Genomic DNA, 12960 nt, shown 5'->3' on the forward strand with positions numbered 1-12960 from the left:
GTGTAATTTTGTATATAACCCTCTAACATTCTGGTAGTAGACAGATAGTTCATTACATTTTTCCGAAGCCATTTATTGTTTCAAGTTATCTAAGTCATCAGTTGTTCTTACTACATATACATCCTTGGTGCCTATTACTCACTATTAAATGAAATAAACAACTTTAACTTGTGTAAAGTTAAATTTAACACTACTTACGTGAGTGAGTGTGAAGCTTTTTTTGGAACACCGTTTCAGGGTCCTACTGTCTCCTTCATCACGTTCATAAATATTTTCCTAAGCACTGAACATAGTGCCGCGTTAAAAAGTGTTAAAAGAGGATTAGGTTGAGGGTAGGGTTGAAAACACTTAACACTTTCCCTGACACATTCCTAATTAAAAATACTCCACATATTAAAATTCCCGTAAAGACAAACCACCTATTTCGATTAAAACCACTTAAAAATGGGGACACTTGAAATCGATTAAAACCCACGCCAATTACAAGGCCAGCACTGATGAACAACACCAATCTGATGTGAGGTGAAAGCTGCTTCCCCCTCCTATTCAGTCCTCCTTCCCCTCCTATTATGTCACCATTCTAACGTAAATTCTCATTCCTCACCGGCCGCTCGGATGCCCTTCGGAGTAACATGAAAGCCGATCATAGGTTCAGTTTTCATTGCCTTATCCCATTTTTTGAAAAGTCTAACCCACCCTTCTTCCAAGATGCCATCATCCCTGTTAAGTTTAGTACTCCTCCCTATACAAATATTTGCGGCTTTATCACCCCTTTATACTCGCAGTGTTTCGAATTAAAAGTTCAAGATATGCACCTGACAGCTTACATATGCAGATAGTTTGAACAGCTAGTCACAAATAACTTGCTGCTGATTGGAACCCCTCAGCCCATGCTTTTCCCCTGACTGTACTGATTGCTAAACAACAAAATGAGGTTTGTTTTTTACAATAAAATGCAAAATCTCTTGTTAAAATGAAAAAGGAATTCGTCTACATTTGAACTTTAAAAATAAATAATAATAAATAAAACAACTTGGGTCAGGGAATAATATTCGTGTTTCTCCAATGAACATATGGGTTCCAGAAACTAAAAACTAGTGGGCTCAGCAAATAGAGCTACCAGTACTAACTATATGTCACAGGGCAAGGGAAAATTGACTTGGGACTAGGAAATATGTTCAACCTTGGAAAGTGGTCTTCGCTATCAAGCTGTGCCAGGAAAATTTTAGTTGCAGAAATGGGACTCTTATTTTTGATGGGTCGAGGGTATTAATATAGAATTAATATGAGTGTCATCATGAGTAAGTCATGTTCAGGTCCCTTTGTTTGGGCCTTTCCTTTAACCTCTTAAATTTCCACGGTTTTGCTTGTGGTGTTTTAATTGCACTTCCATAACATAGCACTATAAGTACCCCTGCATTACCTCCCTGCAATTATAGAAATGGCTTCCTCGTAGCAAGATAAACCAGAGGGTAGCATGTTAATGTGTTTTGTTGTGCAGCATCCTCCACAGAAGCCTAATCTCCATGGCCCATTCATCAAACAATTTGTTGGAATGTATTTGTTGAGGCAGGTTGACAGAATCGATCAGCAGCTGCTTATTGGTTTTATCCCATTTATATATCTGGTTTGATGATTTCTCATTTTTTATAATGTTCGTGAAAATTTTAAAGGTGATTAGATTACATTGTGGTTGCTTGTGGTCTCCATGTCGTGCACTCTCCATCCTTGTATTTTTCCTAGAAGCTTCTTATTTAAGAGTCTTATGTCTATATTGCTGGATGCACCAGCTCTTCCTCTGTAAGTTGTCAGGATATCTGGTTGGTTTTGTACAAAGAGGTTATGTTCCGATATAAAGTCCTTCACCTTTTTCCCGTTCGGGTCCGTCCCATGCCCGTACCACCAAGGCGAGGTGGTATTTGCATCAGCTGTAATTAAGATGCTTTTGTTATTGTAGGTATTAGACACGTCTCCCAATGTTTCCAAAACCTGTTCTGTGTTAAAGCTATATTGACAGTAACTGTTGATCAATATGAACGAGAATTTTTCTAATGAGATTTGTGCGATGTTAATCTGTCTATTAGAGAATTGGGCTATTTTTGTAGGAACTATTTTCCTATTTAGTATTATTATAGCTGCCTTGTATTTCCGCTGTGCTGAATAATTTTTGCCCCAATCGGCGCAAATGTTTTTTTTTTATTTTTGGCAAAATCAAATATTTCCTTAGTGGCCAGTTTTGTGTCGTTGAGGTTTACTTGTGCAACTCTTCTATATTGATTGTCTACGGGAGTCTTGCTACCTGGAAGCACTGTGGCCAGTCTTTATTATGAATGAAAACCACCCTCTCGTGTGCTTTTGCAAAGTCAGCATAAATCTCATTTATGTCGAGGGACTCACCTCACCGAGTAAACACAGTTTCCAATAACGCTGATAACTCATTTATGTCCGTTGGAATGTTGTTTGAGTTGACCACCTCAGGGTACGGAAATGTAATTGATCTTCCTTTTTTCATGTTTATTTCTTATTAAGAGTCGCAGGGCCGTAACTAAGTTGTCCTTCTCTTCTAATCTACTCAGTCTTAAGGTTTTCTCGAAGTCGTTATAGATGTTTTTTTGATTTATGTTTCGACACTCTTCTCCTCCTTAACCTGAAGGTGGGTCGATGCACGGCGACGTAGATGGAGGGTGAAGTAGCTGAGGGTGGCTGAAGTTGCTGTAACCTCGTGTTGGGAAGATGACCCGTGCATCGGGATTGAGTTCCGACGTTTGGTGCTCTGGGGTGGTGGAGTAGGCAGGAAAGGGGGGGGGGGGGGGCTTGCTTTGAGATCTTGGTGTCCTTCTGAATCAGTTTCTGTTTTTTCTTCATCTTTCCGGCTTTTAATTCTGCTTTGCTGCAGGATGGTTCGGTTGATGTGTGATAACTGAAGAGGGTTTCGTTAGGAGGCGTTTCTGGGGGGATTTCGGGGTGTTCCATCGGTATGGAACAGTCAGGTAATCTAGTGAATACGCTGAGGGGAAGGCTGGGTATCTTTGAGCCAAGGAGAGGTTTGATTGGTTGTCTCGGTTTTGAGGGGACTTGTTCTGTTAGGTATAGGTTATTCTTTAGTATGAAGTTTAAAGGTTTTTTATTATTTTGTTCTGGAATGATAGTTGGGTCTGGAAGTTCAAGATATGCTATGAAGGAGTTAAGATGTTGGTTTTTCCTTAGATTATCTATGTTAGTTCTCTCTAGCAACAGATTCAATTTGTTGAATTTTCTTCCTCTGTGAGCAGCCTCTCTCATCCAATTTCTGCGGAGTCAGCTGGGAGTCTTCCTTATTGCAACTTATCGGTTGGACAGTCCTTGCCATTGCAGTCCTTTATTAATCTTTGGGCATGTGTCTTTCTTATGATTATTAGCTTGTCCACAGTGTGCACAGACTTCGTTTTCCTTACAATATCGGCTTACATGTCCAATATCAAAACATTTGTTACATCTAGGGACCATAATGTAATCCTTTATATCCAGGGAGAAAAAAATTCCCGTTTTTCAGCAATATTTTCCTTAAATCAGGCACTTCTTCGAACACACAGTTGCAAGTAGCCCTGTTTCTCGGCCCCGTCTTGAATTTCAGATTGAATTTCAGATCTTATCTTCCAAATTGAGCATGTAAATTTCTTCATACAGGCTTGTTTCTTCCTTCTGTGCCGGGACGTCATATATAATTAGGAGGGGATTTCTTTTCCTTTGGAGCTCTACCCTGAGTTTTTGTTTCGCCAGCTCCTGATGGTTCACAATCTTTTCAGCATCTTCCTGGGAGGTCGCTTCTACAATGAGCATCTTGTTTTTAATTTTGATCCCATCCCATATGGGATTTATTACCTTTGTAAAAGTTTCCTGAGGAACCTTTTTGCATCTTTGTTTTTATTTTCATCAGAGATGAACACAGTGAATTTCGTAGTTTCTGTGGATTTTTGTATTTGTGCTGCTTTTCCTGTTGTCCCAACCGCATGTGATGCTGCTGTTTCTGCATGTTGGCCTGGCAACACTGGATTTATCTGTTGTTTCCTGTAGTAATATGCATGCAGTCTTTAAAGATTTATTTTCTATCATCACCTCGTGATGAACTTGTCCCGTTTTAGCAATTATTTCATGTATTGATGTTTTCTTTTTAAACTAATGTTTTTTCTTTCGAAATTATGGTGTTTAGTTGTAGCGAAAGCTTTATAAATAGACCCAGTTGAATATAATTTATGTCAGGAATATTGTTCAGTTCCGTATCCATAGTTACATTTTCATATTCACTACTGGGGAGAAAAGGGGTAATTTGGGAGCTGTTTCTTTTTTGCCAATTTTTTTCTTCCTCGGGTCTTCTAATGTTTCAGGGGACTTTTTCCTTTTTTCGTTGGGCGTCTCAGGTACATGTGACTTCCATCCACTTTGGTTCGAAACCGGTCCTCCGATTAAAAATGATGGAGTGTCATTCCTGTATTGTTTTGTGCTTTGGGGGTGTTGAAATGTGAGCCCCCTTCTTGGGACATGTGTGGTTTGTTCTCTCGTAAGTGAGGGCCTGAAGAAACACTGTTTCCCTTACAGATCAAAGTCACTCACTCCGCGTGAGAAAAACAGAGGACAATTCACATGTGTCAAAAAATTAGTACTTACCAAACAATTTTATCCCTCCAACACATTTTCATACACTAACGCACATACACAATAATTGTGTTCACAAACTTAACACAAACAATTTCTGCGCAAACAGAAAATTAACGAGTAGACACAGCGCCACACACGTGTGACAGCTCGCTTCCACGTCACTCAACGAAGTGCCATGTTTTCTTCTTGTGCCACTATCTGATATTTGGATTTGGTAATTTCTAATTCAGCTACTTTTTTAATATTTTTCAGTTTCCCTACCCACCACCGCAAGCCAATGAACCCACTAAGACTTTGAAGTCCTTAGTAAACATAAGGAAAGAATCTCTCCGATTTATCCGTGTGCCGGACAAGCAAGATGTGGCTGAATCCAGAAAGACATCGTCTTCCGAAGCGATGGGGGAGGAGAAGCCTTCACAGTTCAACATAGAATTTACATTTGACAGTGACTGTAGATGTGCTATAACAATATATTATTTTTGTACAGAGGAAGTCTCGGCAAATGGCATTGTGTAAGTAGTACTGTAAATATTTAGTCATGTTGTTGTTTCTGGTGCTAATGTACTTAAGGTTGGTGAATGTTATATGTATTGCTATAAATATGAATTGCACATCTTATGTGTGGACTTCTTGGTTTTGCAATAAACTTTTGTCAATGATGATTTGACCTCACCTACAAAATAGCCGAAATCCAAAATGTGTGGGGCCCTGCCCCCACAGCCCTCCCCTGCGAGAGACCTGTGTTTGATTCCCGGTGTGGGTGATCTATGGTCAGAATTTTTCCGGCCTTGCTATATGCACGGGGAACTTTACCTATAACACAAGTCCAACCACGAGTTACCTATAATGTAAACCAGTTTCTTGATAGGGAGATACTCAACATAAAAATGTTTTTATAATTTATTTTTGTCCATTTGTTTTGAGAAATGTTAAAGGTATGTGATCCTCTGTAGCAAGTGCACCCTAATACTAAAAACTTGGTATTTATTATGTTACACCACCAAAGAATCTGAGGGGAGTAAGGGGTGCTCCTTCCACGTAGGGCACCCAATAGTCAACCTCACTTCCACATAGTGCACCCTGGACTGCAGACTAACGAGGCTCTGGCGACTGGCCCCATGGCCAGTATAATTTGTTTGTGTTGTCCTGTGTTTTGTCCTTATTTGTGCTGAGTGCTCCTTTACAGCCTCAGCTTTTAATGAAAGTCGAAAGATTTTAATATTTTATGATAACTTGCAACGTTAGAGTTGTCATGTGTAACGATAAGGGGTTGGACCCCGTATAAAGTGACGGTTGCAAAATAGCCTTAGTGCTGACGCACCCTATCTTTTAATATCAAAATCAAATCAAATCAAAGAATCTGAAAATGTATTTTAAAATCTCCTGAAAGAGTCCATGAATATTTTTTGATGCACATTTCAGAGAAGCTCAATGGTTGAGCGTGTCAAGTAGTCAACTTTGAGTCTTGGCGCCGAAGTTCCCAGGCTGGTCATGAGTGTACAACATTAATTTTATTGTCATTCACTAGACCCCAGATTTTTATGTAATATCAAAGTAGAAAGTACATAAATATGTAACAATAATTGATAAAATACGTACCTAAATATGTATTATCAAAATAATATGTAGCTAAATACATATGTAATATCAAAGAATGTATAATATTAATAATATTTGAGTATCCAAGCAATTTGAAGAATTCTGCTAGATATTTTTTTTATATGAACAAATCCAACATAATTTTAAGAACATAAGTTGTTCAGAAGTTCGGGGGGGGGGGGGGGGGGAGAAACTCCAGCATCTTTCGATAAATAACACTTCAGTAATGTTTTTGTCTGTCATTAAATCTTTAAACTAGGCAGTCAATTTTAGGTGACCGTAAGCACTATGCATCTCATTGATAAAATATGACATCACATGAGCTGCAAATTTCCGTCATCATGTTTCAGAGATCGAAAATATAGGAAAAAGAATCAAGATAGGAAAAATTACCAGAATATGTTGTTTTGTGTAAAGTAAATTATCAAATATTTAATATATGTAATATCCTGGCAAATATGTAAAAATATGTAACAAAACTTATGCAACATCATGTCAGTTATACTGGTTGTCTCAAAAGTAATAGCGCAAACTGACACAGGTGAAAGTACATGATAATAGAAGCCAAAAAGTCTCAATAACCACTGCAAACAAGCAGTTTTTGCGGTAATCGTGAATGTGTGATTATAAGCCGCCACTGACTTCATTGTTTGTAAACATCATTCTAGTTGGTCAAATGCAAATAATGTGTGGTTACAAACTGTCATTGCATTGTGTAAACACCGAGTGCTTTACTCCTTGCGTGATCCGAGGTTTACTCTTTGTTTACAAAACAGAACATTTCCGAGAGGTGGCGTAATCAAACAGAACATTTCCGAGAGGTGGCGTTGTAATCAAATAGAACATTTCCGAGAGGTCGTACGTCTTGTACCCACACATTCGCACACGTTATTAGCATTTTACCATTTAGGACGACGTTTACAAACAATGAGGTCAGTGGCGGCTTGTAATCACACATTCACAATTATCTCGAAAACAGCTCGTTTGCAGACCCATTTTTACTGAGACTTTTTTGCTTCTATTATCGTGTACTTTCACCTGTGTTAGTTTGCATTTTTACTTATGAGACACCCTGTATAACAGGGTGTCGTCAAGAAATTATGCTAGTGGTCAAGAATTGTTGCTATTTTTTTTATAGTATAGTAAATTTACATTGTTATATACCTGTACTGGGATTTGATAAAATTAAATATTTGGAAATATAAAATTGTATTGAGTTGTGGTTAAGATTTGTTCACTCAGTTTCTTAACTATTACATAGGGCTGTTTACCAGAAAAAAGTCTTTCTACAAAAATCATAAGATGTGTAGTTCCAAAATCCATGCAAGCAATTTTAAGCATGATTTTTAAAAAAATCGATTGAAATAAAAAATCCGATTTAAATTTAAAAATTGATCAAATTTTTATAATCATGATTTTTCTCCACTCTGATCACAACAAAGAAAAGTATAGCTTTAATCACTGCCACTATATGATTCGATGCACAATATGAATCTGGGGTGTAAGAGGACCTTCCACGTAGTACGCCCAATTGTCAACCTCACTTCCACATAGTATGCCCTGGACTGCATTTTCCAGACTAACGAGGCTCTGGCATTTGGCCCTTGAGGCCAGTATAATTCTGTGTGTTGTCCTGTTTTTGTCCTTGCCTGTGCTGAGTGGCCCTTTGCAGACTCAGCTTTTAACTGAAGTCAGAATGTTTTAAATATTTTAGTTACACGGCATTACAGTTGTTATTTTAGTTACGGTAAGGGGCTGGACCCTGTATCATGTGATGGTTGCAAAATAGCCTAAGCACTGATGCACCCAAACTTTTAATTTCAAATTCAAACAATATGAATCTGCTGCTATTTTAAGACAATGAGATTGTGAGAGATATTATACAGGGCGAGCAAAAAGTCACCGGACTCAACTGAGATTTTTTTTCATAGCTATTTATTTATAAATTCAACAGATTGAAATATGCTCAATGTAGGATGTATCTTCCTGTATTCATGTCTTATTCCTGAAATTTGCTATTTATTGTTATTGTTGTTATTGTTATTATTAACATAGATCTTAGTGCGATATTAAAAAAGATAAGGGGTTGGACCCCGTATCATGTGATGGGTGTAAAATAGCCTAAGCGCTGACGCACTCAAACTTTTAAATTCAAATTCAAACAATATGAATCTACTGCTATTCTAAGACAATGAGATTGTGAGGGATATTATACAGGGTGAGCGAAAAGTCACCGGACTCAACTGAGAATATTTTTTCATAGCTATTGATTTATAAATTCAACAGATTGAAATATGCTCAATGTAGGATGTATCTTCCTGTATTCAATAATATGTCTTTATTCCTGAAATTTGCTATTTATTGTTATTGTTATTATTACTATTATTAACATAGATTTTAGTGCGATACTAAAAAAGATAAGATAATAAAGAAAACAAATGCACCAAATGAAATCCTGTACAGGATCATCGGGATACAGTCTTCTCCACTTTTCCACACACAAAGTATAGGTCTTCTGTCTTCAGTAAGCCTCCAACAAAGCAACATGCTTCTCGCGATTAAAAACCATCTTGAACTGCACAGTCAACAAACAGCCACTGCTGCAGGTACAACGCCAGCCTCGCTTTCAAAATAGGCCCCTCCCCTTCCCAAGGGTTGTCGAAACAAGCCATGCGCGTTTGGTCCTACGGAACGGAAACAAACTCTGAAAATGATTTTTTAAACTTTCAGTCCGGCGACTTTTCGCTCACCCTGTATTTTACAAATGTTACTTTATACAACCTACTTGAATCCAGCGATAAATGTAATTGAAAAATATTATCCATTTTTTGATAAATTCCCTTTAGTCCTATTTTATCAAAATGGTTAGCATTCTCACCTTCGATGCAAACATTTGATCCCAGGTGGGAACTTCAAAAATTTTCGGTGTTGAGTGCACTGTGAGGACAGTTAGAGAGCTGATTGGAAGCAACCGAAACTGACTTGGGCTTGAAAGTCAGAAAACAATGACATTGGGACTTGAAGCACTGACCGTGCACTGCAATGTAAAGTTGTGTGTTAGACCTTAACCCCCAGAAGGCTCTTGCACCACTGCGTTTAATTTAGATTTAAATCCTCTTTATTTTGTGAACGTTTTTCGATCTCGTGTTGTGGTTCAGAATGGATGCGAAGCAAACCAGCAGCACATTTTATTATGATGCTCATTATCCGATTAGGTTGTTTACAAATATTTTCAACACACACTCAATTATAATATTTTGGATGTACAGTAAAACCTCGTTAATCCAGACTAATGAGGAGGATAAGTTGCGGGAAACAGAACTTCATCAGTAGTTGAATGCCTTTCTTGTTGACTTCCAGCCACATTTAACACCTTGCATTCTGCTTTTTTTTTCCTTGTGCCTGCCGGATTAAGCGAAGTCCAGCTAATCGGGGTCCAGATTAATGAGGTTTTACTGTAATTAATTTGTTCATAGTATTTTTCATATTAGCAGTGGTGGTGATTAGTAAACTTTCTCCACTTTTGCCCCTGGACTATAGTCTCTTAATGCTGAGTCTTTACTTCTAACAAGAAGGAATAAACTGCGTATCCCACAGTTTTCGCACCAGATCACCACTAATGGTGGTAGTACTATGTTCAGTGGATAAATTTACAAGCCCCCCTATCTATTAATTAAGGAGCCGTGGTGGTCTATACGGGAGGTCATCTGACTGCCACGCACGAGACCCCGGTTCAATTCCCAAGTTGGGTATTGGTCCAGCCTTGTCCCCGCATAAAGTGGTTCTGGGGCTCATCCAGCCTCAAATAAATGACATCATCGCCTTGTAATCAAAGGGGTCCCAGGTTTGATACCCAGTGGAGGCATACAGTGGTTCGGATCCCACTTTTTAACTGTAGGTCCAGTCCCGATTAGCCTTACTGTGCATAAAGTGGAGTTAAAAAAACTCAATCAAATAAATGGGTACCTGGGGGGGGGTTAAAGACAGCTGGAGCATGGTGCTGATCACATCACCTCTAGAAAGTGCCTGAAGAAATTTACCTATATGAATTACAAAATTTTGGATGTACAGTAGGACCTGGATTTTACATGTTCCTTACTTTTAAAAGTTTTTAATCTTGGTCCCCTGAAAAATATGAAATTGAAGTTGTGCAGAAATTTTTGTTCATAATATTATTTGTGGAATTGCTCTTTTAATGAACTATTATATTGTGTTCAATGGATAAATTTACATGGTCCTCCCTTTCTCTTCATCTACTTTTGTTCAATTTAAAAACTGCGTATAGCTTACGAGAACTATGGGAGGAGAAGGGTGGTATGTGTGTTTAAATTTAACGAATAAACCAGCTCCACTGACAAGTCTGAATCAATTTGCATAATTATATTTTTAAATTAAAATGAATCCCTTTGTGATGAATATGAACTAATATTAATTTTTGTTCACATCAGGTACACTCCCCGTGATGCTACGATGAACTCCAAGACGTACCATTACAAGCGTGGAGCAAATCAGCAGTTTTCACAAGTATCTCACATTTTTGACCCCAGCCAGTTCTCAGAAGAGGAGCTGGCATATAACACGGAACGTGAAATCATTCCAATTGCTATCCATTGTGTCGCAGAGGATGGTACAGATGGTAGGTTTGAATACATTGGATCAATTTTTAATTCTTATTTGTTTCTAAAAAAAAAATTAAAAAGTACTCATTTATTTATTACTCCAGTACAGTAATTTGAAACTGGGTGTAAAGAATAAAATAGTTTTAGGGAAGCATATGAAGGAAACAATATCAAAGAAAGATGACATAAAGGGGTAGGACAAATTAAGCAGCACTAGCAGTATTGTTGGTTTATCAGTAAAATTGCATATACAAGGGCTGATTTTTTAGTAGTGGCAACTGTGTTATTGCAACGCCAGGCAATGTTGTTTATACCAAAGGTTAGTTACATGCGTACCCTCCCTCAGAGCAAATTAACTCACTCTTCCCACTGCATGCCCGTGCGCAGTGACAACAAGAACAGAGCAGTTATGAGCAAGCGGTCGCGATGTTTACGAAGCAGGAGCAGCGGAGCTGGTTAAAAATTGAATGTGCTAGAGGTTGCACAGCACAACGGTGTCACCATGGACTGCAACTTCGACCTAATCCCTAAGATGAAGGAATCACTTCGTGGGATTCGCTTCCGAACAGTTCGAGACATTCTTCTGGCAGTAGATCGCTCTCTTCAACAAATTAGGCAGTGCCCACGGCATCCGACAGCTTCCACATTGCTGTTAACATGTTGTACACAATGCTGGGTACTACATTGAAGGCCTGTAAAACTTCGAACCATGTATGTATGCTATGTGTCTAGAAAATAAATAGTTGCCACTACTAAAAAATCAGCCTATGTATTTTTAGAGATCCCCAACATTTCAACAAATAGAATATAATATAGTGCAAAAATTCTAACTATTTCTTATTCTAATGCTAAATCCATTGCAGTTACCTCAGTTTCATACATTAACAAGGTGGCTACTCATTACAAGGGCGCCGACTTTCCAAAATTTCTGTGGGCGGTTAGATCTGTAATTATCAAGTATTGTATACTTTAAACAACTTACATGCACAATGATTGCAAGAGGCAATGATATTATCAACACGTTACTAAAAGAAAATACCACATTCATACAAATTAAAATGAAAAATTCTTCATAAATGCAAATAATTTTAATTGTATTGCAGAGAGAACTATGCAAGGATTTTGTTGTGAACAGAAACTACAAAATGACTAACTTTATGTACCAAATAATAATAATAATAATCATGACATGTTAACTTTCAATATAAAACACGTTCCTTCTTACATCATTTGCACTTCTGAATTTGTTTGCAATTTTGGTAATGTCAATATTTTTAGTCATTTCTTTATGAACATGCAAAATTGCCAAATCATTCAATATTTTTTGGGTCATTGTTGACCGCAAAATCGTTTTCAATCGTCTAAGTGCTGAAAATGACCGCTCAGAGGTACAAGAAGTAACAGGTATAGTTAAAATCACCCGTACAAACTTCACAAATTCTGTGATCATTTCACGCATGGGACCACTGTTTTCTCTACTTAAAATATTTGTAATGTCTGACAAGTTGGCCACTTTTTCTTTGTTCGTTCTGCACACATCTAGAAACACGTCCCTGTGCAATGTTAGCTTGTCTTTATCAAAGTCTGTCCCATCTCAATGTTTTAATTGCTTATTATTTTTTGATAATGGCAAGTGAGAAATATTTATTTTATTTTGTTATTATCAAACTAAAAATCTTGTGGGTGCGGCGCACCCACAAGATTATTTATGTGGGTGCTCGAGCCCCGGAGCACCCACGTAGTCGGCGCGCATGACTCATTATGCATGAAATTTTCTCCATAGATGTGAAAAATTGTAACTTACATTAATCCAAATCCCATTGAATTAATACATATTTATAAATGCCCTGAGGTAAGTTTTCACAATTTAGTGCTGATGCACCTACCATTTTTAATTTCAACCAATCAATCAAGAATGTTCCCAGATTTTGTATTTTCCTACATCATACATTCAATCTGAACAGTCGCAGTAGAGTATAATGTAAAATTTTCGTGAACTTTACATTTCCCTCTTTATTTGTTTATTTGTCCTGCACCGTGGCTGTGCAGTCTCCAGTTGATATGTAGCCACTGGCTCGCATTGGTTGTTATACCAGGGGTTATTTAT

General features: G+C 37.8%; 1 protein-coding gene across 3 annotated transcripts in view; it reads left to right on the top strand.

Moving 5' to 3' along the window:
- Positions 1-12960, top strand: part of Mrgn1 (Mahogunin ring finger 1) — a 60422-nt gene that overhangs the window by 7814 nt on the left and 39648 nt on the right. For all 3 annotated transcript variants that reach the window (XM_083136730.1, XM_083136733.1, XM_083136731.1), the window contains exons 3-4: positions 4888-5147; positions 10683-10870. In XM_083136730.1, the coding sequence (XP_082992856.1) occupies positions 4888-5147; positions 10683-10870 (448 nt within the window). The remainder of the gene's footprint in view (positions 1-4887; positions 5148-10682; positions 10871-12960) is intronic.

This window comes from Lepisma saccharinum, chromosome 15, assembly GCF_977018435.1.
Source record: "Lepisma saccharinum chromosome 15, izLepSacc3.1, whole genome shotgun sequence".
Taxonomy (NCBI): Eukaryota; Metazoa; Arthropoda; class Insecta; order Zygentoma; family Lepismatidae; genus Lepisma; species Lepisma saccharinum.